This window comes from Madurella fahalii, assembly GCF_045866475.1.
Source record: "Madurella fahalii IFM 68171 DNA, scaffold_5, whole genome shotgun sequence".
In the NCBI taxonomy this organism is placed as follows: Eukaryota; Fungi; Ascomycota; class Sordariomycetes; order Sordariales; genus Madurella; species Madurella fahalii.
The window spans coordinates 1,397,454-1,425,225 of NW_027263975.1; the positions used below are offsets into that span (position 1 = coordinate 1,397,454).

General features: G+C 57.5%; 11 protein-coding genes and 1 non-coding gene across 12 annotated transcripts; 8 read left to right on the forward strand and 4 right to left on the reverse strand.

Annotated features, from left to right (window-relative positions):
• Window positions 1-956: 956 nt before the first annotated feature.
• MFIFM68171_08984 (Serine/threonine protein phosphatase) lies at window positions 957-1,741 on the reverse strand (the record flags this gene model as incomplete). Its single annotated transcript, XM_071064403.1, has 2 exons — window positions 957-1,494; window positions 1,566-1,741. The coding sequence occupies 2 exons, from the start codon at window positions 1,739-1,741 to the stop codon at window positions 957-959; spliced, it is 714 nt and encodes a 237-aa protein (XP_070920504.1).
• A 1,792-nt stretch (window positions 1,742-3,533) lies between these two features.
• Window positions 3,534-5,228, forward strand: MTG2 (GTPase of the mitochondrial inner membrane that associates with the large ribosomal subunit; the record flags this gene model as incomplete). Its single annotated transcript, XM_071064404.1, has 1 exon — window positions 3,534-5,228. The coding sequence occupies one exon, from the start codon at window positions 3,534-3,536 to the stop codon at window positions 5,226-5,228; it is 1,695 nt and encodes a 564-aa protein (XP_070920505.1).
• A 727-nt stretch (window positions 5,229-5,955) lies between these two features.
• Window positions 5,956-8,707, forward strand: NCL1 (tRNA (cytosine-5-)-methyltransferase ncl1; the record flags this gene model as incomplete). Its single annotated transcript, XM_071064405.1, has 3 exons — window positions 5,956-5,973; window positions 6,043-6,269; window positions 6,334-8,707. 3 exons carry the CDS (start codon window positions 5,956-5,958, stop codon window positions 8,705-8,707), a joined length of 2,619 nt encoding a protein of 872 aa, XP_070920506.1.
• Window positions 8,708-9,306: 599 nt separating this feature from the next.
• On the reverse strand, window positions 9,307-11,917 carry MFIFM68171_08987 (Transcription activator acu-15; the record flags this gene model as incomplete). The annotated part of the gene is made up of 6 exons (XM_071064406.1): window positions 9,307-9,404; window positions 9,543-10,304; window positions 10,418-11,127; window positions 11,178-11,229; window positions 11,288-11,318; window positions 11,519-11,917. The coding sequence occupies 6 exons, from the start codon at window positions 11,915-11,917 to the stop codon at window positions 9,307-9,309; spliced, it is 2,052 nt and encodes a 683-aa protein (XP_070920507.1).
• Window positions 11,918-12,916: 999 nt separating this feature from the next.
• Window positions 12,917-14,164, reverse strand: scn1 (Cut9-interacting protein scn1; the record flags this gene model as incomplete). Its single annotated transcript, XM_071064407.1, has 1 exon — window positions 12,917-14,164. One exon carries the CDS (start codon window positions 14,162-14,164, stop codon window positions 12,917-12,919), a length of 1,248 nt encoding a protein of 415 aa, XP_070920508.1.
• Window positions 14,165-15,389: 1,225 nt separating this feature from the next.
• MFIFM68171_08989 (uncharacterized protein) lies at window positions 15,390-16,301 on the forward strand (the record flags this gene model as incomplete). The annotated part of the gene is made up of 1 exon (XM_071064408.1): window positions 15,390-16,301. The coding sequence occupies one exon, from the start codon at window positions 15,390-15,392 to the stop codon at window positions 16,299-16,301; it is 912 nt and encodes a 303-aa protein (XP_070920509.1).
• Window positions 16,302-16,784: 483 nt separating this feature from the next.
• Window positions 16,785-17,469, reverse strand: spc24 (putative kinetochore protein spc24; the record flags this gene model as incomplete). The annotated part of the gene is made up of 2 exons (XM_071064409.1): window positions 16,785-17,357; window positions 17,443-17,469. The coding sequence occupies 2 exons, from the start codon at window positions 17,467-17,469 to the stop codon at window positions 16,785-16,787; spliced, it is 600 nt and encodes a 199-aa protein (XP_070920510.1).
• A 509-nt stretch (window positions 17,470-17,978) lies between these two features.
• Window positions 17,979-18,617, forward strand: FIS1 (Mitochondrial fission 1 protein; the record flags this gene model as incomplete). Its single annotated transcript, XM_071064410.1, has 4 exons — window positions 17,979-17,994; window positions 18,060-18,078; window positions 18,134-18,227; window positions 18,285-18,617. The coding sequence occupies 4 exons, from the start codon at window positions 17,979-17,981 to the stop codon at window positions 18,615-18,617; spliced, it is 462 nt and encodes a 153-aa protein (XP_070920511.1).
• A 1,477-nt stretch (window positions 18,618-20,094) lies between these two features.
• Window positions 20,095-22,046, forward strand: MFIFM68171_08992 (RING-type E3 ubiquitin transferase; the record flags this gene model as incomplete). Its single annotated transcript, XM_071064411.1, has 2 exons — window positions 20,095-20,241; window positions 20,307-22,046. The coding sequence occupies 2 exons, from the start codon at window positions 20,095-20,097 to the stop codon at window positions 22,044-22,046; spliced, it is 1,887 nt and encodes a 628-aa protein (XP_070920512.1).
• Window positions 22,047-23,265: 1,219 nt separating this feature from the next.
• On the forward strand, window positions 23,266-24,390 carry MFIFM68171_08993 (uncharacterized protein; the record flags this gene model as incomplete). The annotated part of the gene is made up of 1 exon (XM_071064412.1): window positions 23,266-24,390. The coding sequence occupies one exon, from the start codon at window positions 23,266-23,268 to the stop codon at window positions 24,388-24,390; it is 1,125 nt and encodes a 374-aa protein (XP_070920513.1).
• Window positions 24,391-25,102: 712 nt separating this feature from the next.
• On the forward strand, window positions 25,103-26,827 carry MFIFM68171_08994 (Nucleoporin NUP56; the record flags this gene model as incomplete). Its single annotated transcript, XM_071064413.1, has 4 exons — window positions 25,103-25,570; window positions 25,633-26,254; window positions 26,311-26,699; window positions 26,756-26,827. 4 exons carry the CDS (start codon window positions 25,103-25,105, stop codon window positions 26,825-26,827), a joined length of 1,551 nt encoding a protein of 516 aa, XP_070920514.1.
• Window positions 26,828-27,481: 654 nt separating this feature from the next.
• MP_IFM68171_r69 lies at window positions 27,482-27,586 on the forward strand. Its single transcript, XR_011606015.1, has one exon. It is a non-coding gene; the product is annotated as a 5S ribosomal RNA (ribosomal RNA).
• Window positions 27,587-27,772: the final 186 nt, after the last annotated feature.

The following is a 27,772-nucleotide window of genomic DNA, read 5'->3' on the forward strand; positions in this document are numbered from 1 at the left end:
GGAAATTCAGGCATGAGCTGGCATCACTTTTCCCAAGGAATCTCTCGGTGAAATTAAACATCTCAATTTTCTAAAATAATGCTTCGTATATCTCTCTCCATCCCCGTACAAAGTATGTACACAAGCGCTTCTGTCCAAGCCGAAAAAAAAAGCGGTATTGCGTTCAACAACGTCCAGCACAAAATCCTCTTCTAGCCTTCTCAGCCAGCCAGGCACTGTCGCTGCCGTCGTTTCCTGCGCCTCCGTCGTCCAGCCCAAAGCACTTCGCCGATTCCGTCCCGATGAAGGAATGTATTGAGAAACCGTCCATCTTCCCGCCAATGATTAAAGCCCATCCCTCTTTTTCCGGTGTCCAATCTTGTGCTGTTCGAATGTCCATCCGTCCGTCCCCTCTCGTCTGCACCACGCAGTGGCCAACCGTTCCGGGTATGGGGTCTCTTCAGGAGCTGTGAATCAAAGAAGCCACAAGCGCGCAGCAAGCAAACCCACCAACGCCGGTTCGAGCTGAAAACAAGAATGAGGAAGGAAGAAGCGCATCCAAGAAAAGTCGGATCGTCCGTGCCGTTATCCGGGCCCTAGAAAGGAAAAGAAAAAATAAAAAAAGGCCATGCAGAGGTTTTCTTCGCCTGTCCTGGTGTAAAACTCCGCGGCCCTTTGTAACACGGCCCATGCTATGTGTCTCGAAACAGAAACGCAAACCGTAAGTCAAAGATGCCATCCAAACGCAAAAACCGAGGCTATGCAAGTCGTGTCGTGGAACGTAAATCATGGGGAGCCCCCAGGACGTCATGCTCTCGTTAGACTCATTGCCGTCAAGGTAGAACGGTGTGGATGGCGGGGGAGCCACCAGGCGCAAGCAGAAAGAATAAAGGTGTGATGCCCAAAGAGGGCCAAGACCCCGTTCGATACCAATCTGACGGTTCCCCGTCGGGTATACATCAACGATTGCAAGGCCATCAGTAAGGCGGGGGGAAGTAGGTGCTCTGCGGCGGCGGCGGCGGCCGGTATGAGTGCCTCCGCTCTCGCGGCGCTGGCGTCCTTCTCTCCCGCAGCGGCTCGAGGGGCGGCGGTGTCCGTCCTCGAGGCAAGGGCATCTCCCGCATGTCTCCGGCATGGGCCGTGAGGCTGGGACCGCTGACAGTGGTGGGAGCACCGACCCGCCGCGCTGCCTTGCGCGGCCCGTTGAGAGCGCTGAGAGGAGGGTCTTTGACGGCGGGCTCGTTGTCGTCCGGTAGGGTCAGTTCAACCAGGCTGTAGAAGTACTCGAGCACTTCCGGGTAGCGTTGCACCGACGCTTGCCAATCTTCATCGATGCCTCTCTTCAGCTGCGCCTGCGCGGCGGCGATCTCGTTAGGGTGCGGCGAAGAGTGGTAGTAATGGAAGGCATGCGCCTGGAGGCGTTCCACATGCTGGTTGTGTGCCGTCTTGCGTCGCTCCGTCAATAGCCGGAAGTACTCGAGGATGTAGTCCTGTGCATGAGCCCGCACCCATGAGCTGGAAACACAAGTAAGTATTGCTGCCCCCCGTAGCACGAAAGATCCCAGAGTCAGACGAGGATTGCTTACCGTATGTCATTATATATCGACTGCATCATACGAGCTTCGGCTTGCCTGACGGCCACCTCCAGGCCCTTGGCTTCGCACTCGCAGGCGAGAGCGGCCGGAGCGTGGCATATGGCGCAATCCGGGTCCATCCTGATGACCCCTTTCCGCGACTTGTAATTATATTCTCTGGTATACATGGTTTAGCGTTTGGTCGTGCTGACACTTCTCGACGGCTTCTCGATCATGTGGCCCAGTAGCACAAAAGCTTCAGGGTAGTAATACAGAAAAGTCCGATGTGTGGAGAGTGGTGATGGTCGTCATGACCAACAGGTGCAAAGGGTCCTGCCCAGAATAAGAGGAGAGTGGGAATTGTGAAGTGCTGTGAGGAGGGGGGGAATAGGAGGGAGGAAGAGGAGAGGAGGAGAGGAGGAGAGGAGAGGAGAGGAGCAGAGATGATGTGTTACGAAGAGGGGATCCAGAGGAAGAAGAACACGCAGCAGACGCATACGAACAGCAGGAGGTTAGGTTTGGAGATGGCGTGGATGGGCTGACAGACAGAACTGACCTGGACTAGAGAGGCACGCACGAAGAAGGGACGGCAGTCGAGCAGCAGGAAGTAGGGCGGCGACAGAGTGGTAAAATGGAGGGGGCAGACGCCGAGTTGCTGCAGTTCGTGCGTTGTATGTGCTGGATGGCCGTGGACGAAGTGAGGGCGGAGTGAACCAAAAAGCAAGAGTAGAACCAGACACCACGTCTCTCTCGGGGGTGGGCAGCAAAAAGGAGAGTGAGAGTGGCCGAGGTTGCAGCAGTACAAAGCACGACGAAGCACGACGAAGCAGGAGGAGGTGTCGATGGAGTTGGGCGACGACCCCAGCGAGGGCTGGCCGCTCGCACAAACCAATGCGGGCTTAACCACGTTTAGTCTGGAAATCTGTGTCGTGGCTCGAATGCAGGCCTTTGGCAGCACTGGTCTGCAGCTTGCAGCGGCCCAATGCCTGCTCAGCCAGTCCCGAGACGCGCTGCTCACCAGCGGGGCCCAATTAACCCTCGACTGGGTCTTGCTGCTGTTTTGTTCGCACCACCCGCGTCGTCCGGGGGTTGGGGTCTGATTGCAGTTGCAGAGCGCAGGTGGGCGCGGATGATTCGTTCTAAAGAGAGATGGCAAGCCAAGCAGTAGCAGCAAAGGAAGGGCGCCCAGGATGGAGATGGGGACTGGACCAGATGTGGCGGGATGAAGAGGCGATGGCCGAGGTGGAGAAGGCTGGTGGTGAGGGGATCTCGAGGGCAAAACACGGCAGAGTGTGGGGAGATCAGCAGCGAACTGCCCACGAGGAGAAAGGGCGAAGAGAAGGAAAAAGTAAATAGTAAAATAATAGAAACAGCCAATTCTATCCGCCCGGGGCCAGCCGTTGTCTCGTGTGACCTCTGCCGTTTCGCCTCGCTGGATCGGGCACCAAGGAGGCTCAACAGCAGCCGGAGATGCAGGCCGAGGGGGGTCGGCGCATCCAGACATGTCTCCCCTCGGATGCTGACCGCATGTTTGCCAGCGGAGAGGACCGAGGAAGCGAAAAGAGCGGGTCAGCCAGCGTGACGGCGAATTGAGCACCCGCATGAACAACGCAACGCGAAACATGGGTAGCGCGCCTTTTGCGGGGAGAGGTTAAATCGGCCGATGCAGATAACACCCGGACATCTCTATAAGGGAGGAAAACCGTCGGCGAGCACATGAGGGACGAGCAAGCGAATAGCCTCGAAACGCCAGAAGGGAGAAGATGGGATGATGGATTGTCGATCTGGGGGCTCTCTCTCCAATTTTCTTTCGAACTTTCAGACGGCATCAACAGGGGTATCCTTCGCTCAACCCCATGACGTGATATTAGCGCTATCTTATCTGCAAAATGCCCCGTCCAAATTTGATCTTTGAACCATGAACACGGCGACAACCCAAGCGAGGCGGCCGCGCCTTTACCCACCGACACGTTGCTCAAAATGGCCTGCCGCTGCCCCCGTAACCCGCGGATGTTCCTACCTTTTCTCTATCCATCGCTCTTTGCACCCAATGGCAGCAGCATTGCTCGAGCCGGCCTGGCCGCTGTCAATGGCAAGCGGCATAGCAGCACCGAGGCCGCCACGGCCGCCACGGCCACCACGTCCCGGCTGAACCCGGCCCCCGACGACTACTCGATGCCCAACTTTGCCGACAAGGCAAAACTGACCGTCTACGCTGGAGCCGGTGGGCACGGCTGCATCTCGTTCCATCGCGAGGCCTATCTGGACGACGGACCCGCCAACGGTGGCGACGGCGGACACGGCGGCAATGTGTACATCCAGGCGGTGCACGGCGAGACCTCGCTGCACAAACTGGCGCGGAGGAGATTCGTGCGGGCGGGGAAGGGCAAGAGCGGCCAGGGCAGCGCGCGCGGAGGGCAGCGCGGAGATGATGTGGTCATCTCCGTACCCGTGGGCACAGTCGTCAGAGAGCTGAGCCGGGACGATCCAGAAGCCGAGAGCCGTTATGTCCGCAGGCGCAAGAGGAACCGCGACCCTGTTCCGGTGGAGGAGGGCCCAGACGGTGAACCGATAGAAGATCCGGACCGCGGCAAATGGATGCTCTACCCTGGAATGTCGTCCTCGGACGCCAAGAGGATCGAGCTACCAAGGCTGCCACGCCGCGACCGCCTGTTCAAGCAGCCCAAAGAACCGCTGTACTTGGATTTGTCTCGACCTACCCCAAGACCTGTCTTGCTTGCGGCGGGGGGACTCGGCGGGCTGGGAAACCCCCATTTTGTGACCAGAGGCGTGCCGAAGCCGATGTACGCCACCAGGGGAGAGAAGGCCATGTCGATGCAAATCGAGCTCGAACTCAAGCTTCTCGCCGATGTCGGCCTGGTTGGGCTGCCAAACGCGGGCAAGAGCACTCTTCTCCGCGCCATCAGCAACAGTCGCGCACGGGTCGGCCACTGGGCCTTCACCACACTGCAGCCGAACATTGGCACTGTTGTCCTCGACAACAACAAGGGCCGCCCCAAGGTAACAAGCTACCGCCGAGTGTACGACATTACCAACGATCCTTTCTCCCTGAGCCAAGATGAGACAGAGGTGGAACTGCGGACCAGATTCACAGTCGCCGATATCCCAGGCTTGATCGAGGGTGCCCATCTCGACAGGGGCCTCGGGATTGCCTTCCTCCGGCACGTCGAGCGAGCTGGCTTGCTCGCCTTTGTCATCGATCTCGGCGCGGGGAACGCCGTGAACGCACTCAAGGCATTGTGGAACGAGGTCGGGCTGTATGCGCAGATGCGCGAGGAAGAGGAGCGCCAGCGGGAACGCCAGGCGGCCATTGACTGGAGTGCCGAAGCGGGCACCGACGCCGCAGATGACCCGTTCTGGCCGAGCGCGATGGGAATGGCCGACTACTCCCCGCCTGCGACGAGCACTGGCGGGCTTCACATTGCGGGGAAACCTTGGTTCGTGGTGGCTACCAAGGGAGACCTCCCGGACACGCAGGAAAATTTTGCTGAGCTGAGAGACTATCTTGCTGCCATTACGCGCGGAGATGAGCCGCACCCTAGCGGTGTCGAGGGGGCCTGGACGCAGAACTGCATGGCTATCCCCGTCAGCGCCATTAACGGCCACGGGGTGGATAGAGTGGTACACTGGACGGTGGGCTTGCTGGACGGTTAAGCTAGAGTGGCCAAGTTTTGCTAGCTCGGAGAATTGTGTTACGCCAGCCCGTATACTGGGATGCCGAAGTGCGTGGATCGGCTGCCCTCTGTTCCACGGCAGACGGCAGCTGGCCGACGCCTACACAGGACTCACCTCGTGTCAAGACAACCCGCGGGGGCTTATACGGGACGGGGTAATTGCGAATTACGGATGGACGCTGGGCATTTCGGTGCTCAGCCGCAGTCAAGCTCCGTTCCAGGGGACTTCGAGTCTTTGATCCCTATCCACAACCCTTCGCACGGAAGTTTGGGCCAGGAGAGGCCGAGGTGGGGATGCCGCACTTGCATGCACATCCCCAATTTATTGTACTGTACTTAATAGCTCCATGGAGCAATTTGTGAGATAGGAGGAGGCGGCTACTCTGTAGCTGTGTGCTCGACCACGACCTTGGATAACGACGTACCTTCGTACAGTACAATACATACCGTTATTGATAGATGATCCAGAATCTTGGCTCTTCTTGGCTTCTCAGCTCTTCCCCCACACCAAATGGATCCATGCGCAGAGTGCACTGTACATAATAGATTACTGTAGGTTTCCCCGCCCCCACATTAAGCTTCATCGCAAAAAAATGTGCTGCAATTCTCTGGCTGCGACCACCAATTGAATGCTACTGGACCGCTTCACGACAGACTGCATCGGCGTAGCACGGTCTCTGGTTTCCTCATCCTCAACAACTGCAGCTATGGGGCGCGGAAAACGAGTATGTGCTTATCAGATCTCTACCTCTCCCCACCATCACCGCATTTATCCCAACTGACGCTGGCCGCAGGGAAATCGAGGCGGCGGGCGCGGCGGCGGGCGCGGTGGCCGTGGAGGCCGTGACAACCGCGGGGGCCATCGGCCCTACCAGACCTACCCCGAGGTGGCTAAGGAAAACAAGAGATTAGAGCAGTACTACGACACGCTGCTGCAGCTGCCCGAAGACGAGAGGGCCGAGTTCTGGGCTGCTCTGAGGAGAGAACTCCCCAACAGTTTTAGGTTTTGCGGCTCTAAGGGGTGAGTCAACAAAAGACAGGTGCATTCCTCTCCGGTACATCACCGCTCACCCATCGACCTGTAGCCACGCGCTGGCCGTCAAGCGACTGCTCCAGACGAGATACATCCCCGAAATCACCCGCATCACCCACGAAGGTGTCGTCGTCGACCCCCCGAAAGCCGTGCCATGGTACCCAGACTCGCTGGCCTGGTCGATGACCACCCCAAAGAATGTTGTCCGCAAGTTCCCTCCCTTCGCCGCCTTCCAGAAGTTCCTGGTGTCCGAGACCAGCGTCGGCAACATCAGCAGGCAGGAGGTGGTGAGCATGATTCCGCCCTTGCTCATGGATCTCAAGCCCGGCATGACGGTCCTGGACCTGTGCGCTGCACCCGGCAGCAAGGCTGCCCAGCTGTTGGAGATGATCCACCGTGGTGAGGAGGCGCGCATTCGCCAGGTCGTCCGGACCTTCTCGGGCGATGCAGTCGAGACCGAGGATGCCCAGGAGGAGGAGGCGGCGCGGCTAGAAGCCGACCCGGGTGACGATGGGAGAGCTACAGGCATGCTCATCGCCAACGATGCCGACTACAAGCGCAGCCACATGCTGATCCATCAACTCAAGCGCCTGTCGTCGCCCAACATGATCGTCACCAACCACGATGCGACCATGTACCCCTCTCTTAGGATACCGAACCCCGAGAAACCCTCTCAACCCAACTATCTCAAGTTTGACCGCATTCTGGCCGACGTCCCCTGCTCCGGAGATGGCACTCTCCGCAAGAACGTCAACCTCTGGAAGGACTGGACCCCCGGTAATGCCCTAGGCCTCCATCTTACCCAGGTTAGGATTTTGGTCCGTGCTCTTCAGATGCTCAAGCCCGGCGGTCGTGTAGTCTATTCAACCTGCAGCATGAACCCCGTCGAGAACGAGGCCGTTGTGGCCGCGGCAATCGAGCGCTGCGGCGGGCCGGAGAAGATTGAGATCATCGACTGCAGCGACCAGCTCCCGTTGCTGAAGCGAAAGCCGGGTCTGAGGAAGTGGCAGATCATGGACAAGTCTTCTCGACTGTGGAACACGTGGGAGGAGGTTGAGGAGTACACAAAGTCCACCGAGGATGGCATTGCGCCGGGCCGGCTTGTCGAGAGCATGTTCCCCAGGCCTGCGAGCAGCGGCTGCGCCGATCTTCCCATGGAGCGATGCATGCGCGTTTACGCCCATCAGCAGGATACGGGGGGTTTCTTCATTACTGCCCTACACAAGAAAGCCGAGTTCAAGGCGAAGCCCGAGGAGAACAGAAAGCAGCCCGTTCAGAACGCCAAGACCAACGGCAAGGCGAGCGCGGCGAAGCGGCCGCTGGACGCGGAGGGCAAGGAAGAGGCCGGTGTCAAAAAGTTGAGGCTCTCTGAAGAACCCGCTAAGGACGAGCCGGCCGTCGCCGAATCCACCTCAGATGTCAAGGCCGAGGTAGAGGCAAAGACCGAGGACGAGTCCGGGACCAAGCCTGAAGCGGAGAGCGCCCCGGCGAACGGTGAGATGGTTAAGGAAGATGCGCCGGAGGCGCCCAAGCCCTCGGATTCGGCATCAGCCACCCCCAAGACGGAGGAAGCCCCCGAACCGAAGAGGAAACCGGACGGCCCCTACGAAGAACCCTTCAAATTCCTCTCGCCGGACCACGAAGTTATCAAGAACGTGGCCGAGTTCTACAAGATCTCTCCGCGCTTCCCCTCGGACCGGTACATGGTGCGCAACGCGCTGGGCGAGCCCGCCAAGGCGATCTACTACACGAGCGCGCTCGTGCGCGACATTCTCGTCCTCAACGAGGGGCGCGGCGTCAAGTTTGTGCACGGCGGTGTCAAGATGTTTGTTAAGCAGGACGCGCCCTCGGCCGAGGTCTGCCGCTGGCGGATCCAGTCCGAGGGCATGCCCATCCTGCACGGCTACGTCGGCGACGAGAGGGTCGTCGTGCTGAAGAAGAAGGAGACGCTCAAGAAGCTGCTCATCGAGATGTTCCCCATGATTGCCGGCGACGACTGGAAGCGCATGGACGAGATTGGCGAGCGCGTGAGGGACCTGGCGCTGGGCTGCTGCGTGCTCCGCATCGAGCCCGAGGGCGACGACGAGGACTTTAGCGAGCACATGGCGCTGCCGCTGTGGAAGAGTTTCCAGAGTTTGAATCTCATGCTTCCCAAAGAGGACCGCAGTGCGATGCTGCTGCGTATCTATAACGATACGACGCCTCTGATTAATATGGGCATTCAGAAAGACAAGGACAAGGACAAGGACAAGCCGAAGGAAGGCGAGGCCAAGGACGAGGAGATGAAGGATGCTGAAGTCCAGCAAGAGGAGACAGGCGCTGCGGATGTTGAGGTACCGGATGCGCCTACGCCGGAGGGCGACAAGGAGGTAGTCAAGGAGGTGGGGGCCGAGGCAATTGCTGCTGCCGATGAACAAAAGGCATGATGGACCGGCAGGCTTCATGACGGGTTTTGGCCAAAATCTTATGATCTCGGGAGCTGGGACTCTGTGCATTATGGTTTTAGGATGTTAAGGGAAAATAGACACGGTTTGGGAATAAGCCTGCTCGTCGTCCGCATCAAGTACGACCGTGATTAGAAGCAAACGCGGAATACGAGCAAAAACAATCCTGTTGGAGCAGGGGTAGGTACGAATCTGTGCTGGGACTGGCTTCTCACAAGACTTTGCGAACGTATCTTCCTCATCCGTCGCAGTTTTGAACTTGGGATGACCACACGCACACTCAGCCGTCCTTTGACAGCCTTCCCACAGTTACAGGATTAACTGGCGATAAACGACAACACCAAGCTCAACGGAAGATACAACCACACGCTCCATTCCATGACTAACTTGATAAAGTACATTAAGATGATGCAGACTACAGACCCGTCCAAGAACAGCATGGGATATACGCTTCTTTAAAATATACACACACGCGCGCACGCACACACATACGTAAAGAGAAGTAAGGGGGAAGCCATATACAAGCCCATCAAGACCAGCGCTTAGATACTCGGCAAAGCCCTTTCGATCACGTCCGTCCCTTAGAGCAGTAATTCGCTCAGAACCTGCACTCTCGTCCGCGCCGTCTGGGATCCATGCTCTCCCTCGCTCATCCTCTGCATAATCTGTATCATGCGGTCTACGATGCTGTCAGTGCTTCCTTTATTATCATCACACCCGGGCTCTGGGAGCAGTAGAAAAAGGGGGAGGAGACGGAGAGAGAGTGAGAGGCAAAAAAAAAAAAAAAACAAAAAACAAAAAACAAACAGAAACTCACGAATATCTCCTCTAGCCCTGACAAACAACGGATCCCTCTCCGTCCCCTCTAACCCCCCACCCTCGGCCCCATCTCCCCTGCCTTGTTGGGCAGCAACCTCCCTGAGCACATTCCCCATGCACAGCGCCTCGAGAAAGGCGCGGTGGTTGAAGACCCACCACACCCTCGCCTCGGCCTCGAACAGCTCAAACAGCACGAAGAAGGCCTGGATGGCGTCGTGGGCCGCCTCGAGCGTGCCGCGCACGTTAAGCGGCACGTCGCGGCTCTCGGACGCGTGCACCAGCATCAGGTTGTGGAAGTAGTTGCTGCTGAGGAACAGCGTCTGGCGCACGACGCGCTTGCCGTCCTCGACGCCGCCGCTCCCGCCGCTGCCCGTGGCGAGGGCCGTCAGGGAGTCCTTGTCCCAGGAGCGGAACACGTCCGGGAACGAGCGGTAGACGGCCCGGAAGTCCGACACCAGCTTGGCCTTGTGGCGCGGGGTGGAGCAGATGGGGAGGTCTAGCGACCGCGGCGAGCAGATGGTTTCCTGCACGAGGTTGGCCAGCGTCCAGGAGCCGCGGATGTAGGCCGTGTCGGTGGGGTCGTCGCTCGCGATCGAGACGGACGAGTCCGACTCCTCGATGAGGTCGTCGACCGAGACGTCGGTGTGGGTGGCCGAGGGCGGGAGGGAAAGGAGGACGGTTAGGAAGGTGTCTTGGAGCAGAACGGCTTGCCAGACTTTGCGGCGCTGTTGCTTTTCGAAGGGCGGCGCGTGCGGGACAACTGGGATAAAGATAACAACTGGGGTTAGAAAGGCAAGAAGAAAAGCCACCCCCTGGAGAGGGGGGAGGGTGAGAGTTTTTTTTTTTTTTAAAAAAAAAGAAAAAAACACCAACCAATGTTAGGGTCTCGGTGCAACCCCATTGCGTATGCTTGCCTCATCAGGATGCCGGCAAACGCCCATCCGTCCGAGGCGTGGTTATCGTTGATGAGAAAATATGTTATCAGCACCATTGCTTGGATGCTCCGGAGCGAGGCGGTGCTGAGATAGGAACACATGCGCAACGCCTGGTTGCTGGCCGACGCATAAAACTCGGCCGAGTGTTTCCTCTGGGTCGGCGGCGTGGTCGTCACGAACTGCGTGCCCATGGCCAGCATCACAAATATCAGCGCCACAAAAGCGGCGTCGGCGAGGTCCTTTTCGGGTCGCGAGAGGGACCAGAAGTGCTCGTAGTCGGCGTAAAACGTCTGGCGGTGGATCATGGGATACACGGGGTCCACGCACTCAAAGTAGCGCGTGATCAGGGTGTCGGCCTGCAGCTTGTCGGGGAGCACTTGGATCACCTCTGGCAGGCCGCCGTCACAGGTCCAGTAATTGGCAAACGGATGCTCTGACCCTATGCCGAAGACGTTGGAGGCTCCAGGGGCCGAATAGGGGACGTTGGAGAGGAGACCAGTGGATGTGGCCACCGAACCTAGTGCCTTGAGACGCTCGACATTGAAGCCACGGTCTGCTGCATTGGGAATGACGGTCTTGCCGCCGTCTAGCTTCTTCTTGGGCGGCTTGGTCATCCGGCGGCCATTTGTTACGCTTCGGGTTGTCTCTCTAATGCCGATGTGAGCCACGGCACCACTGCCGCCTGGGGTGTTGCTTACTCGAGAAGATTGGCGACATGGGCGTATTTGCAATCTGTCTGGCGCTTGATGCCTGCAAGTTTTGGTTAGGGGAAATGGTTCTATGCTACGGACGAAAACGCAGCGCATACAAGCAAGGCAATGCGGTCTCCCTCGGTCACACTGCAACAAACATGCCTGTCAGTATAGCGACGCTGGCGGTCCTGCCGGATAGGTTGGACTCGGGAATCCCGTAATCTAGGCAGGGAAATCAAGACGGGGCTGCACACACGTACAAGCCCCGGGAAAGGGATGAAGAGACGTCAATGCGGCGGTGGAAGTAAAGTACCGACTGGATAATCTCAATTAAAAAATGTACATGCCTTGGTTTTCCTCTCGACGCATTCAAAACAAGACAAGGTCGGCTTGTTACGTTTTTGCTTTTTCCTCTGTGGCTCGGCCGTCGGGGACGCGGTGCTGCTGTCTCGGTCTCGGGCCGGGGCGCCAAGCCGGGCGCTGGTGGCGCTCACGTTGCCCCCGGCGCCGTTGGCGTCGGCCGCATTACCCCATATTGACGGGGATTCACCAGAGGCTCCTCCGAACTCATCTCCGCGCGCGGCCCTCTTGGGCCCGCGACGGAGTGTTTGAGCGACTGCAGCAGACTGCGGGAGATGATGCTGGTGGGCAACGGGGTAGTAGGTGACCGGACCGGGAGCGGCGGGCGACGCGTATATGGTGGATTCTGCGGCCGGGCTCGGAATGACGGGTGGCTGGCCCAGCATTGGTGGCGGCGGCGGCCCTGAACTGTCCATTGGCACACGTCCGGTCCGATCCACGCCAAGGAGCAAGGAACAAGCCTGGAGGGCAAGAGCGCTCCGCTCGGACGAGAAGGCCAGCAACCGGATGGAGCAAAGCAAACCTCTGGTCACGCCGTCAATGAGACACGCGGGCGGAATGCGAGGCCGGACCGGGAATAACACTCGCTTGACACGGGGATGCAGGCGCCTCCTCGCCGCAGGCGCGTTTGGGACCAACTGGCAGCGACGGCGTTTGCAGAGGGCGACACAAGCGGCTGGGCAAGGCGGAAATAATGAGGGTTTGGGAATTCTCGGGAATGGATTTGGAAGGAATGGGAGAGATGGGACGCGGGGATAAGAGAATACCCCAGTTCTTGGAACCCCGAATCGAGGGGCAGGGGTCATAAACCAAGATGGATGCGATGCCGGCTGTCTTCAAATACGCCAGCCATGTCGTTGATTACTCACGGCTATCCCACAGCCGAGCTCGGGAACCCAGACGAAATCTTGAAAGATGCAATTGAACACCAAAGGCGCGTGGTTTCTCATTTTCTGAGTCTGAATTGGAGATCGACCGAGCGGCACTTGCTCGTATTCTCTTGGAAGAGGCTTCCCGCTTCCCCACCTCCGCACGCTCCTTCGGATGCTGGGTTCATTATCCGTGCCCGGTTAGGTGGGAGGTTTATCAGAGGCGGTCACGTAATCAACTTGAGCACCCAAAACAAACCCGTTTGCTGCGTTTGGATCCAGTAAGTGCAGTCTCACTAATCGTCGGTCGGCGTAAGATCTCGAATAGTGTAGGGAGGGGGGGTGGTGCGAACTGGGAGACCATCACGCCCCTGACGAGTCGGTGATAGCTGGATATCTCCGAGCGCCACCCACGGGGTCTGCCGGCTGGAATGTGCATATCTTTATTTCGAGGGAAGAAACACGCGCCACGCTGTGCATCCGCTGGGGCTGATAGTTACCTAACACACCAAAGTCTCAACCAAAGATAAACTCCTCGTAGTTCTTCCGTATCCTCTCCAGACCCTGTTCCAAAGCCCAGCCCTTGATGTCGCAGATCCTCCGGTACATGTCTTCCAGGACACGATCCATCTCGTCGCCGGCCATGTGCAAGTCGCTCTCCACCAGAAGCCGGTCGTCAGGACAGGCCCGGATGACATCGCGGAACTTACTCTCCCCTCCGGGAGTCGACAGGTTGATGACGGTCGAAAAGGAAAAGAAGACGCGCACTGGGATCGCAGGGTTCAAGTACTGGTTTAGCATCTGTGGTGCACCACTAAAGGAGTGCAGACAGACCCTTGGGGGAAAGGGCATCGGCCTGGAGCACTTGCCAGTGATACTTGCCCCGCCTTCAACCTCCTCATCTTCGTCGCTCGACGAAAAGTCTTCGGCGCCCTCAGCAACCAATTTCTGCTTCCGGCGCGACACCACTTCCTTCTCGTGGCCCTTCCACAGCGATGCCAATGCATCGAACAGCACCCCGTGTCCTTGTACGCCATGGATGCTCACCGCAACCCCTAGCTCGCCAGCCAGCCGGAGCTGGGCCTTGAGGATCTGCACCTGATGTCCCATCCTGACGTGGTATGGGCTCAGCGTGCGTCCCTCCCTCCCGCCCGGAGTGAGGCTCTCATCACGCCCTGAATGCTCCTCCTCATTCCACGCCCACGGCAAGCGGAACGCCTTGTCCAAACCGACTTCGCCGATGAGCGCTGTCTGTACGTTGAGCACACGATGTCGCGTCTCGGCAATGAAGCTGCTCAGTGGTCGCGGGTCCGGAAGCGACGCGATGAACTCCGCGTCCGGGGACGGGGATAATACAGCGTCATAGTGCTTCGCTTTTTGCGCAGCCGCATCTGGCGCCGTTGGGTCGTATGTGCGGCTCTCGGGCCCAGCCGTGTCGTCATAGAGCTGGTATGAGAACCAAGGGTGCCATCCAAACGCGGGCACAACTTTGCCAGTAACCGACATCGCTGGTGAGCTTAGTGCGGCGCGGTCCGTGATACTGTGCTGGGCCGCGACCGAGGCCACGAGGTCCTGATCCTGGGAACGAGTGGCCATGACGGTAAGAACGCGAGCTCGCATGCGGCTTATGTTAGCTATCGACGACATAGTGTCGGTTGGATGGCAGTGGGCATCGCAGACGCCGATGTGCCATGGGAAATCATGGCGAGACTCATCGTGCTTAAGAGCAGCTTGGGCGGTTTGGCCATCGCTCGGACGGCACATGGCGTCTGGGTTTGGAGGGTTTGGCGCTCAAGTGAACGGTGCTCTGGCTTGTTAAGACGATTTGGTGCTGAAGCTTGATCTGACAACCGAGGCAATGCTACGTCAGTAGATCTGTTGCGAAATTTAGTTGTTGTTTGTTAGCCCGTCCCACGTTGTTCGAGCTGTGTTTGTTTGGCGAGTTTTGACCCAGCACTCCACTAATTAACAAATGATGTCAGGAGCGAAACTTGGGGATCCCGGGTTTCTTTTGCGGATACGTTAGAGCCCCTCAATTGGGCCTTGGCGTCGATCCTCGGCCGGTGTTCTGCACCCCATGAGTCACCCTGGTCACATCCCCTCAGGCCACAGTCACGAACCTCGAAATACACTACTGTACCAAGGTTAAGGTCGGTCAACACTGGTAGCTCGATGCTGACCTTAGGCTGATAGTCAGCATCTGACGACTCGCATTGCCCTTGTACCTGATCCACTAGGCTCAGGTTCACGGATGGTTTCAGTTCTCGGACAAACATTCGCAAACTGCATAGCCAATGTCCGTTCACCGCGTGCAAGAAACACGCAGATGCTCCAGCCGATTATCTTGCCGCCCTCCCCCTCCTCCCCCCCCCCCTAACACTCCCTGTTCTCTGCAAACATGCCAGGCATTGCTCCGCCACCAAGAAGACTTGGCTCAAGCTATCTGGCCATTGTAAGCTAGCTACCTTAGCTAGTGTATAATAATACCTAATAAAAGCCCGAGCGGCCCGGGGCTCGGGATTAGACGGCTGAGACTTGGAGCCATGTTGGACACAGCTCACGGTGGAATTGGTGGGAGCCTTGGTGTTCCGTGGAGGCGGGGCGATAACCTTCGCTGGGTTCGGCGCTGTTGTAACAGGGGCACCCTGGCTGCTCAAGGGCCCATGCTCCGATCTTCACATGCCACAGAGATAAAGGAGTAAGGAAGCTATCTGTAACATTGATAACACTGCGCCATACCACTTTTCAGACGCAATGGAAGCATCCCACTCCGGCCTCGCGCGAGCTTTTGTCTAACCCTCATAAGATCGAGCTGCATTCAACGTCCTTGCTCGGGATCCTCCGCATCCCCAAGTTGACGACATCAGGAGCTACTGCGTCCATTTATTGCGAGCAACCCCGCTGCGATCCGTATTTCTGGACATCGCAGATCATGTCCCAGTTCCGCGCGATTGGATCAACGTTATAACGACGACAAACTTCTATCGCGATGGGGCTGCGTCTCCCTAACATTCTCTGGCACTTGGTTGTGCCCTTCGTTTGCATTTTCAGCATCCCGCTGGCCCTGGTTGCGGGCTTCACAACCATGTTCGCTTTCGCGGTTCTCGTGTTCCGCATCGCGTCCGTCTATATCGATATCGCTCTGCACATCGTTCCACGGTACCTGGCAAGTAGGCGCAGACCGCCTCTAGTCCAGCCTGTCGACCTCACCAGTCGGCTGTACCCTCGTGAAGGCCTAAAGACGCCTAGCTCCCCAGCAACCAGCTTCGCTAGCTTAAGCGGGTACAACACTCCCTCGCCGGCTCTCTACCCGTCAGCTGCCGGCTACGTGGGTTCTGGTTACATCAGCCCACGCCGCCGCAGAAGCGGCTCCTTTGCCTTTGACCCGCGCCACTCCCGCCGGTCCAGCAGTCAAGTGAGCCTAGGCTCCGTGGCTTCCGGCGCCCATGTCCACGAGGGCGAGGCTACAAACGGGCTGCCGCCTCCAACACCGGTGGACGCTTGTCTGATCCCTTCTGTCGGTCTGGACCGCGACTTTGAGGGTGTCGGTGGATGGCGGATTTGCGACGATGACGACAGCAGCAGCGAGTGGACCAAGATTAACTCTCGGCTAGATCTGGGATTTGCGCGGCCATTATCTTATTATCCTCGGCGGCTGCGACCATATACCAGTTTGCCGTGTGCCCCTAGCGAAGCGGCCTGGCCTGCCATGGTCAACTCACGAGTGTCTGAGCAACGGGAACCGGGACTAGGGAAGGGGGAGCCGGTGCCGCCTAACACTGGCCGTGTCACATTCGGCCCAACCGTCCATTTATCAGGTCCTCCCACATCCCCTGATGAGGTGGGGTACCAGGAATCGGTGTCGCCAAAGACCACGAAGAGACCAATTTGTACTGCTTGAGGATCGAAGGGGAATTCCGGAGTTGTCGGTGGATGATTAGGGTTTTTTTTTTTTTTTTTTTTTTTTTTTTTTTTTTTTTTTCCCTTTCACCCGCGCCACCACTCCTTTGGAGAATGGCTTAACACTCACAGTTTCATGTATCACGGCGTAAGAAGGCAGCATTACTGGCGTTTGGTTGTGTATCTATGAAAAGTGGGGTTGGGAAAATCATGATACGACGGCAAGGCCCTGGCCCGGCTTTGGTAGGGTTATGGAAAGGAAATGGTTCAGGAAACGGTATCATGGCAACCAGACTATTCGCTTAGCTAGGCAGCCCAACCCAGGCTTGAACTGTGTGGGAAGATAAATACTGAACGGAACCCATTATCCTATACATCAACCTCCGATCCGCCAATGGTATATATCGAATGTGCAGACATCCCTCCTAGTTCCCAACCTGACACCCAAACGCCGCCAACCCATTGTTCTTTTCAGTTCTCCCAATCAAAGACTCTGCCAAAAGTAATTGGCATACCAAAACCTCGAAAACCTCCTATCAATATTCACCACGTGCACATCGCCCTTCCGGTCATTCCTCACCACCACCCGGCTGAACTCGCCGTCCTTGGTATCCCGCTCGATCTCCATCCCCAAGCTCCTATAGACCTTCAACCTCAACAGCACCTCGTCCTCCACCATCCCCCCTCCCCCGCCTTCCGCGCCGCCCTCCACGCCTTGCAGCTCCAGCTCCTGCAGGCGCGCGTTCAGCTCGGCCAGCTGGGCCTGCAGCCGCTCCGTCTCCATCTCGAGGTCGGAGGCGGCCTTGGCGATGCGGAACTTTTGCGTGTCGAGGCGGGCGATCTCGGACGCGTGCTGCGCCGACGAGTGCGACGCCGTGAGCTCGGCGTGCTGCGCCGAGAGCGTGCCCAGCGTGCGCGCCAGCTTGCGCAGCGACGCCTCGGCCTCGCGCAGCCGGAGGTCCCGCGCCTGCTGCAGCGTCGAGAGCGACTCGCTCACCCGCGACACGGCCGTCTTGTCCGGCGCGATGTTGAAGTTGGCTATTGTGTGCCGGATAAGCTAAGGTGTAAAGGGATTTTTGTTAGTGGCCGTTGGTGATGATAGTGGTGGTCGGTGGTGGTGGTGTTGGTGGTTGAGGACGTACTGTGGAGGGGTCTTCTTCGAGAAGCATTTTGGTGGTTGTTTTCTTCCCTTTTTTTTTCTGATTTTTTATTTTCCCTTTCTATATAGGGAATCGGTTGCGGTTGAGAATATGGGGGTTGTTATTTTCGTGGGATCCAGATGTTCGTTGCGCGGTTATGTGCTTTTGCGTGATGGTAGGCGTCCAGTCTTCGTCGCGTCTTTCGGTGTGGAATTTGAGAGATGCAGCGTCGCAAAGCGCATTGCCGCGATTGTTGTCGCATGTCTTGGCGTCGATAACCCCAATCTCCCAGACGACAAAGGTGTGGTGGGGAAAGTCTTCCCTTATCTTATCTCGCTCCAAGTTTTGGTGGCCAGCTTCGTCATCGACCAGCACATGCAGGGAAAACGGCCCGAGCTTGAGCGACCGCCAGACTGCCCACACCTCGACAACAGCGTGTCCGAAAGGTCAAAGGTAGCTTGCCGTGTGCATACCTTTTCAGAAGAAACAAACACTCAGCGCAGCTTGTTTCAGAACCCGACTCGCAGAAATTCCCCACAATGACACAACTTCCATGTATGTGCTCGGCCAACTAAAATCCGCAATTGCGGTAAAAGACAACTGACTAGTTATGCTTCCAGATGCAATCGATGCCGAGACGTAAGTGTCTACGCTTGCGATTTGGGTATCGGACAGTATTGACACAGGGCCACAGGCCGCTCAACCCAGCAGAGCTGGCGGTGCTGCGGGCGCAGTACGAAAAAGAGGGTGATATGGTCGGCGTCCAAACCAAGTTCAACTATGCGTGGGTGGGTTCTGCAACTAGTCTCCCTCTTCCGACGGCCCCAGCTTATGTCTCGCCGTAGGGCCTCGTGAAATCCAATACGCGCACCGACCAGCACCTTGGTGTGATGTTGCTTTCCGAAATCTTTAGGACGTCACCTGAACGCCGTCGTGAATGCCTCTACTACCTCGCACTAGGCAACTACAAGCTAGGCAACTACGGCGAGGCACGGAAATACAACGATCTCCTGCTCGATAAGGAACCCGGAAACCTTCAGGCGACAAACTTGCGGTCTCTAATCGACGACAAGGTGGCCAAGGAGGGGTTGATGGGAGTGGCAATCGTCAGTGGAGTCGCGGTCGCGGCTGGTATCATCGGCGGTGTGTTGTTGAGGAACTTGGGGCGAAAGAGATGAGCCTGCTCTGAGGGAACTGAACGTGTATAACGGCTGATTAATGGGCATGTCTCGGTGCATTTAGGGCGGACATTGTATTTATATAGGGGAAAGGCGGGGATCATGACTTCGTGGTTTTGATTTCTAGTACGCGGAGCGAAACAGCGATACCACTCATGGAACATATCCCAGCGCACCCGCCGGGCTTCCGATTACGGCTTTGAGATGGAGGCCTCGAGTCCGTTGATAATGTACATGTATTCTCCAGTTTGCCCCGCATCAGCGCCTCGGGAGCTCTCGGACGAAGCGGCGACAGCCTGGTGCTGAAGTAGCCGGCTATTGGAACCGGGAAATCGGGGCTGAATTGGCATCGCCAATGTACTGCCTGGAACTGTGGGGGGTTGGGCATCCCCAACGGTGAGATGGTGTATGTACATGGCTAGGTGATGGAGCAAGGTTGCTGCAGGTACAGTATGCGTTGTGTTGCGCTGTCTAAACAAGGCCTAATGACCCTCTCTGGTCTCCAGTTGGCCCTGTTGTCCCCATGGTGGTTGGTGGTTGCACGAAACGCACGTCTATTGGACAGCGTGCAGGCTTGTCGAGAGAACCAGACAGAAACAACTTGCAAAGCCCAGCGAGCGGAGGGATAGTCATCAATTCGTTGGGCAGTTAGGCCTCCCTCTTATTGGGTTCAGCCACTCATATCCACTCAAGGGTAGACCGCCACAGCGGAATGGGACGGGTGAGATTTGTACGATCATAACGAGAGCTCAAAACCCGGCTTTCCCCTGCGACAATAATTTGGGTAGCAACTCATTGCTCTCCCTATCAGTTGCTGCCGTCGTTGCTTTTTCATTTCCTTCTCCACTGATAATCGTTGCGCCGCAGTGTGGCGATTTGAGCAAGCTATCTGACTGCTCAGCCGAGATCGACCAAGAGTCAAGTATTGGCTGGGAGGGTAGCCCGAGCCACCAGATCAGTGGAGGTACCCGGCGGAATTTATTCGAACTGAAGAGCGTCTGTGACGCACGTCTTCCACTGCACCAGGCCCGGCAGCCCAAACATCCAGCACGTACGGTAACCGATTACTTCACAGAAACAACTGCGCAACCAAGAGAGCGCTTTTCAGGGAGAAAAAAATAATCACAACCATCGCAACAATAGCGAAATACCGGCTGCAGGCTACTAATACATTCATACCTCTTTGCTAAATTCATCAAACAAGCAACTGCGCCAACTCGCTGGCATCCTGCTCCCACCCCCCGGCAAGTGGGGCCACGACACCGGCTCCGTACATCAAAGGTCCTGCCTTCGTCGGCCTTGCGTTCTGCAGGCTTCTCGAGGCGACTGCTGCCTTAGCAAAATCGCAGTACCTATTGTCACCACGTCTGGCAGACTGGCTTCCCAAGCTCGGGCAATCACCTACATCGTCGCCGGCCTCCTCGGCGCCATCGCTGTTTATCAGCGGAGTCACCAGCAGCCGCGCCGGCGATTCGGCATGGCTTCCTCTGCCTTCCCCGCAACCCCTCCGGGCGCCGCCGGCGAAAGGGAGATGATGTTTTGCCATGCGTGCCAAAACGAGTGGATCCGGGATGATCAGGATGCTCTCTTGTGTCCGAGTTGCGGCAGCGACTTCATCGAGACTGTTCGTGGCTATGGCCGCACCCGTTTCCCCCAGCGTTGCGCGACCTTGCTGATGTGTACTACTAGGTCGAGGCGTCAAACGACCCCCGTACTATGCACGGCGTCCGTACGCCTTCAGATATGAGCACCGGTTCCGGTCTCCACTTCCGTCGCCCTGGTGGTTCCGACTCGGATCCCGACGAGGGCGATATAGAAGAACATGTCCCAGAGGGCTTTCCCGGGTTCTTTATGCGCCGTTCCCGGCTCGATCCGCCATTTGCGGCGCGCGATGACCGCGAGCGCGCCAACTACAACGAGGGCGACGCTATACTCCGTCGGTTTGCCGACATGCTTGTGAACGATCTTGGGGGCGGAAGAGTAGGCGGGGTTCACGGTGCGGGCGGGCTCTTTCCTCCGGATGAACACGGGCACCAGCATGGACCCCGGGTCCATCAAACAACCTTTAGGTCTGGTCCTTTCGGCGGCACACATACGAGGGTTACAATAACCAGCGGGACCGTACGGGGGGGGCCGGAGGAAACACCCTTCACCAATTTTGGCACGTACGTCAGCCCTCGGAGCCGCCCGTTTCGCTCTCCTGGACCGCAGATACGGACGATTTCTATTGTGAGTGGCGGCACGGCTAACGCTGATGAACCGTATAGGTTGTTTGGCCAGCTTCTCGGTAACCCGATGATGCCCACCCCGGATGATCCGCATCCACGGGAAGGCGCCGGCGCACCGGCGGGCTTTGGCCTTGGAAGTGGACTTCAGGACATTCTTGCCTCGCTGTTTAACCCGGCCGCGGCAGTCCACGGCGATGCCGTATACACCCAGGAAGCGCTCGACCGCATCATCACGCAGCTGATGGATGCATCTCCCCAGACGAACGCAGCCCCGCCTGCGTCTCAGGACGCCATCGACAATTTGGAAAAGAAGCGAGTAGATGATGAAATGCTTGGCCAAGATGGAAAAGCGGAGTGCACTATCTGCATTGACGAGATCAATAGAGGGGATGAGGTGGCCGTCCTGCCGTGCAAGCACTGGTACCACGGCGAATGCGTCGTTCTCTGGCTTAAGGAGCACAATACCTGCCCCATTTGCAGGATGCCCATCGAAACAAGCGAGGGAAACGGAAGCAACAGCAGCAGCAGACAGCAGCACCACCACCACTCGCAGCCGTCCTCCCCTGCCAGCCCCGGCCCGACATCCATGTTCGCCGGGCCATCGGGCGCGTCAGCGGCCACCTTCTCACCCTTCGCGTCGTTCTCCCCAATCCCCAGCCCAGGCCGGTCCCGCAACGACAGGCCGCCCCGCAGCGTCAGGGAAAACCTGGAGCGCCTCAGCGCCATCCGCAATGCGGCCGGGGCAGGGGCGGGAACGGGAAGCGACTTCCGGCGTTCAGATCCGCAGCAACCGTCGGGGTTACACCGTCGCAATTCACTGTCTCCCCCGGGCGCCTGGCCGAGCTCAGACGGCGCTTCCGCTTCGAGATCGGCGCGGGTCAGGAGCCCGTCGCTCTCGAGGGATAGGGAGCGCGATAGGCCCAGGGACTCGTTTTTTTCTACTTCAGAATGGGATGGGAGGGATTATTCGGGGTTTGGTAGCAGCGGCGGTAGTGGGAGTGGGAATGGGAGGCGGAGTCAGGCTGCCGCTGCTGCGGCCACAGCCGCTACTCGTCGGGAGAGCCAGCAACAGCGACAAGAAGGGGGCAATGGCAATGGTGGTAATCATGGGAGTGGTGGCCCGCTGAACTGGTTCAGAGACCATTTCGGCCGGGGGTCTGGTTCCGGGGGAGCAGGGACGGATCGAGATCGGAGACGCTAAAGACGCTAACTGTCGTCGGGTTGGTCTTGAGCCGCTTCTTTTGCGGCGGTAATGACGATGGTTATGACTAGTTGAGCTTTTGCTGCACGTTCCCTTTTGGGAAGAAGAGGAGGGGGGGGGGGGGGGGGGGGTTGGGTGAACTGGGAACTGGGTTTGCTCTTGCTGAACAGGGGCGCTCGCCTTCTGGCTGGTCATGGGAGGATACATATAGGGCCTCGAGGCTTGCGGCTAGGAGACACTGGCCTGGAGTGTCTGGGCTGAGTTAGGTTTGTGTAATGATTCCTAGACAATGGAGGTAGGAGGGCAACTGTGTGTTGCGTGGCTGTGCGGTTATTTTATGGGAACAAGACTCGGTTGTCGCTTTCCCATGTAGCGAGTACTGCACGTGGGAGTGATATTTTGTGGGCTCTCAGCGATTTCCTCTCCGCATCAGGCTAGCTACCGATAGACGTGCGCTTCTCATTCATGATGGAGGATACACAAACCAGGGGCTGGACTAACCGGGTGCACGTCTATGTATCTGGTAGATATGTAGCTACTTATTCAAACTAGGACCTAGGTTTCTCCACACGGGGCATCACCAACACTGCCGGAAAGCAAGCCAGAGACTGTTGGGCTGAATACCAGCTCCCTACGCTATGGATACAGACTAAATCATCAACCACACATATGACGCATAACAGGCACTTGGTTCCCTCACGGAGCAATCAAGTGTGACGTTTGGGCGCCAAGGAAGAGCGACTCGTCAGCTCATGTAAGCTGATTGGTCGACTGGCATTTGGCACCGCTGTCCTGATGTCCCAAACGGGAGAGATTGCGCAGCTCCTGAGGCTGCCCCTCGCCCGTGGATCACTGGCCTTGTCTGACTTGCAATGCGGGGTGATAAAAGGCTCGGCTTACTTGAGCACGGTACAGTACACGAGTAGATTGTTGAGCGGCCCGCATATCTGAGACGTTGGGGTGCTTCTGAGAAAAGGACAGCGATGTCCATTTTCTCTCTTACCCTTCCTTTTTCTTGAAGCTTCTTGATCCCTTTGGCTCAATCCACTAGGGTGAAAGCAGAATTTTGCAAGGCACTCACCTAGCGAGTCGTGCCTACGTCTGCTGCACGCACCTCTCTTGGCTGACGAGGCCACCTCGTCTGCTTCCTCATACCTTAGACCGTTCCCTATCCGGCCCCCCATCACTGCGTCATTGCCTGTTAGGCAGGGCCCTAGAGATGCGTCAGTCGATCACAACTGCGCTTCTGCTGCTGGCGGTGCAGTTGCCAAGACTGACACATGGCCTTCCTTATCCCCGCCGCCGAGGGGACGATTATCGGCCGTTCTCATTGTCTTCCTCAGCAACAATACCTGGGGACAACGCCGGCTCGGACGCGGTCCAGATATCCTTACATCCTACAGAAAAGGATACACCTCAACTAACTCCTGTCCACGATGGGATAATTGTCCAGGAAATGTCTGTTCAGGAGGAGGGAGGCACCGAGTCTGTTCTCGAGAGGGAACTGGCCGAGTTGGAGCTCCTTCACCACAAACTGGCCGAGCTCGAGAGCGAGATTTACGCCAGGGAACAGTGGTTAGCCAAAGCAGTCGGGGCGGGTTCTCCGGGCGGGATCATCGACTGCGACGGCGTGAAATGCGTCGTCCGAACGGTCCTGCGCAGGATCAAGTATGCCACCGCAGTAATCTTTGGCGTTGACGTGCCCCATGCCAGAGTAATCCCCCTCCCACCCTGGCGCTCTCCCTCTCAGGAAAACAACAACCGCTATGATACTGATACGGAAGGGACACATGGGCTCCCCGATGACGCATCCGATTTCATCGATTCGAGCATTACCCTCAAACTGGCCCTCCTCTTCTTGCTTCTCTTGACGCTCTTTCGTGTAGTCATCTCCTGCGCTAGGAGCGGCGGCGGCGCATTTGACGGCCCATCTTCGATGGCAGGTCCACCCGGATGGTATGAAATACGTGTGCAGGAGAATCGTCAATGGCAGGGGTTTTGGCCGCGGGGTTGGAGGGGTTTCGGTGGGTTTCAGGAACAGGGACGCCGAGAGGCCCGCAGGTTAGGGGCCATAGGTGAAGTGGAAAGTAGCCATGAGTGTGACTATGGATATGGGAATGGGTGCGGGGGTGAAAAGAGGTGGCCGAAGGATGAGAAGGACGCTATGTTGTTTGACGAGCGGTATAAGGAGGATAATAATCCGGAGGCCGAGCGTGAGAATGAAGACGAGGATGAGGATGGGGAGCCGTTGACGCTTGCAGAGGAGATTGCGTCCTTTAGGGCGGTGGCAGACATGGTGGGGGATATTATCGCCGCCGAGGAGAGCAGGACGAGAGGGAGGTAGATATCGCTGTAATCGTAATCATGCCCGCATTAATCGTGAGGGCTCTTCGCGGTGGATAAGACCCTTGATGGCCGTCGCAGTCAAAGGAGTTCTGTTCCGTTTGTCTGCTCCGATCAGACCACTCTTTGTATGCACGGGGAAATGGTCGGGATGCCAACCTATGCCAAAATGTGGGCGACGGCAACAACATACATCGAGGTTCGTTCATTCACGGCTAGAATGCCCTGAGCGAGGACTCGACGTGAGATGGCGATGAACATGCGTAGGGAAGTGATTGGCTGAATCGCGCATCCAACACCCAAGTTGGCACCCAAACCCCACTGTCAGCTCCCCCTCAGCATGCCTTGTCAGCGGTACCGGGGTACCTCATTTAGCGTGTGGGTTCCTCTGGGCCAATCCCTTCTACCGCTCCTTTGCAGGTGCGACGAGCCGGTTCCGTCTTGGTTGGTGTCCGTCCCCCATTCACAACCCAAGCGCAACAGCGGGCATTAACTCTGCTAAATCTCCGCAATTTTCGTAGCTAATTTATTTCGGTACTGCTTCTGGCGGGCCTCGTTGCTTTGTGATAGCGCATCATCGAGCTTTTTTGCCCCCCAGACACCATTAACTTTGATTCCCCGCCGTGTCTCTGCACCTCGACCGGAACGAAATAAAAAGTATCCTGCCCAGGACTGCCGACTGGCTGCCCACCGACGAGCCAACCTCTGACATCATGGCCGACGACCCGCACAACACGAGCGACATCTCAGATCACGCCGAGACTGGCACAGCAAAGGAGGACGCCGAGACCACGGCCGCGCGGCGCGAGCTAAAACAAACTAGCATCTCAGAGAGGGCGGGGCACATCCCGCAGCTGTCCCAGGACGACAAGAGCGCCTCCGACGACGATGCGCCCAGCAATAGGGCACCCGCCCGGCGAATCACCCCCGAAGTCAGCCTTGGTCCGCCGAGGGAAGAAGCCTTGAAGGAACAGATCTCATCGCCCAAGAAGAAGCGGGCGCATGACGAGCTGGACGAGAACAGGGATGTTGCCGAGGCCCCGCTCGAGGAAGGGGCATCCCAAAAGCCCACCGGCGCCGGCGCCACCCAGAGTAGGACAGACCGGTCCGAGCCGGAGAAGAAGCGGCCGCGGGATCGCCAAGCAAGTGCGTCCGCGGTAAAGAGCGGGAAGGAAGAAGTGGTAAGGGCTCGGCCATACAGACCCGCCCATGGGTACAGAGTCCGGTGCTAATACGATCACAGGAGCCCCTATCAGCCAGCGCATCGCCGAGATCAAGCATGGAGTCGACCGGCGCAGCGGCAGCGGTCAAGACGGACAAACCCCAAACATCGGCGGCCGCCTATGCTGCCTCCGGCTTTGCCAAACTCAGCAGCTCGTCAACCTCGCCCTTTGGTGCGCTAGGCGGGTCGGGAAAGCCCAGCCCGTTTGCCTCGGCATCAGGGACGTCGTTCAGCAGCGTTCTCGGCCCCCCCAAGCCGGCTGCTGTACCCTCATCACCTCCGAAACTTAGCTTCGGCTCCAAGACGGCGGCGTCTCCGTTTGCCGGGCTTAACGGGCAAGGTAGCGGATCGGCATTCAAGTCAAGTCCCTTTGCGAGCGCTTTCGGGGGTAGTGCGATCTCTGGGCCGCGTATCACCAACTTTGGCAAGCCCGGGGAGGCCCTTAGGAGCGATAAGCCGGCCAAGCCGTTCGGTGCACCGGACAGCGACGCCGAGGGAAAGTCGGAGGGCGAGGGCAGCGGGGACGAAGCCAGCAACGATGACGTTGCGTCTGACAACGGGGAGGACAAGGAGGCCGAGAGAGAAAAGGACGAGTCCAAATCAGCGGCTGGTGACGACAAGAAGAAACCCAAACTACAAAAGAGTGAGTTCATCCGCCCATGGCCCCTTCTCGTTCTCTCCTGCTAACCCTCGGCACAGTCGTAGTCGACGACGGCGAAGGCCAGGAAGTCACGCTCTTCTCGGCGCGGGCCAAGATGTACATCATGGAGAAGGGCGTCGGGTGGAAGGAGCGGGGCGGAGGCATGCTCAAGATCAACGTGCCCAAGTCGACGGTAGACTTTGACAAGCAAGGGGCTCCGGACCCGTCTTCATTCGACGCGTCGGTGCTCGATGACGGAGACAGCGGTGAGGAGGGCGCCGGCCCGAAGAACGTGCGCCTGATCATGCGCCAGGACCACACGCTACGTGTGATCCTGAACACAATCGTCCTGCCGGCCATGAAGTTCCAGCTCACGCGCAAACTCAAGGCAGCGACGGTGCTGTTTACGGCTTTCGAGGGCGGCGAGGCGCGACAGGTGCAGATGAAGGTGCGTTTTGTTGGCAGTTATCGTGTGAATGCGTTTGGCGCTAACAGCTTGTGCAGTTGAGCGAAGCGAATGCGACGGCGTTCTCGCAGCTCGTAGAACTGATAAAGAAACGGCTGGCGGATGTCTAGATGACATGCCAGGGGCAGACTTGCGAAACGATGCCTCAAGAGTATAGGGCTACGGCATCCTCCTTTACCCTTTCCTTTTGTTTTGCGATCATGGGGGCCCTGACTTGACGGATTGGCCCCTTTACCTCGCGGGAAATTCAGGGGGGGTGAGCATGCATTTTGGCAAACGGAGGCTGTTTTGTGCAATTCGATATGGATATCCGAGGCTCCCTTCTCTTTGGCGGGTCCCCGCCTTGTCTGGTTGGACTTAGACCGGGACAGGCTTGGTGAGGGGAGGTTTCTTCAAGATGGCAGGATCATAAAAGACTTTCTTACGTCTTAGGGGCGCTCTGCTGGTTCGTGTATATAATACTCATTCCTGCTTAGATGAACTCCTTCCATCCCGCTCCTACACTGTGCTTTTTCCTTTCCTCGAATGCCTGGGTTAGCATGGACAGGGTAGAGAGACTGACCGCCGTTGGCGGGTGGCGCCCGCAGCAGAAGCGGAATCATTACCGTGAATTATAAATCGTTCCGTCCCTACATACTTACCACCATCAGTGTCTTATCCAAGACTTCTATCATTGAGCAAAGTAAGGTTCCACAAAAGGTGTAAAAGAAAAAGAAAAGAAAGAGAAGAAAGAAAGAAAGAAAAAAGAAGAAGAAAAAAAAAAACATACAACACCGAGGATTCCCCAGTCGTCACCGACCTGAGTACTAGTTCGGCGGTCAGTAGCTTATCTAAGGGAGAGCGGACGGGATCCCGAGTTTTCCTATGGGTCGTGGTCCTAGGTGGAAAGTATGCCGAATTTGGCAGCCCTGGAGTCCAGGAAATGGGATGATGAGTTCCGGAAATGGGATGATGAGTTCCGGAAAATGGGATGCATCTGACGCCGGAAAGACCGGCCACCCACAGACCTTAAGACAACATTTTATTTGGTAATCCAGGGTTAGGGTTAAGTCGCC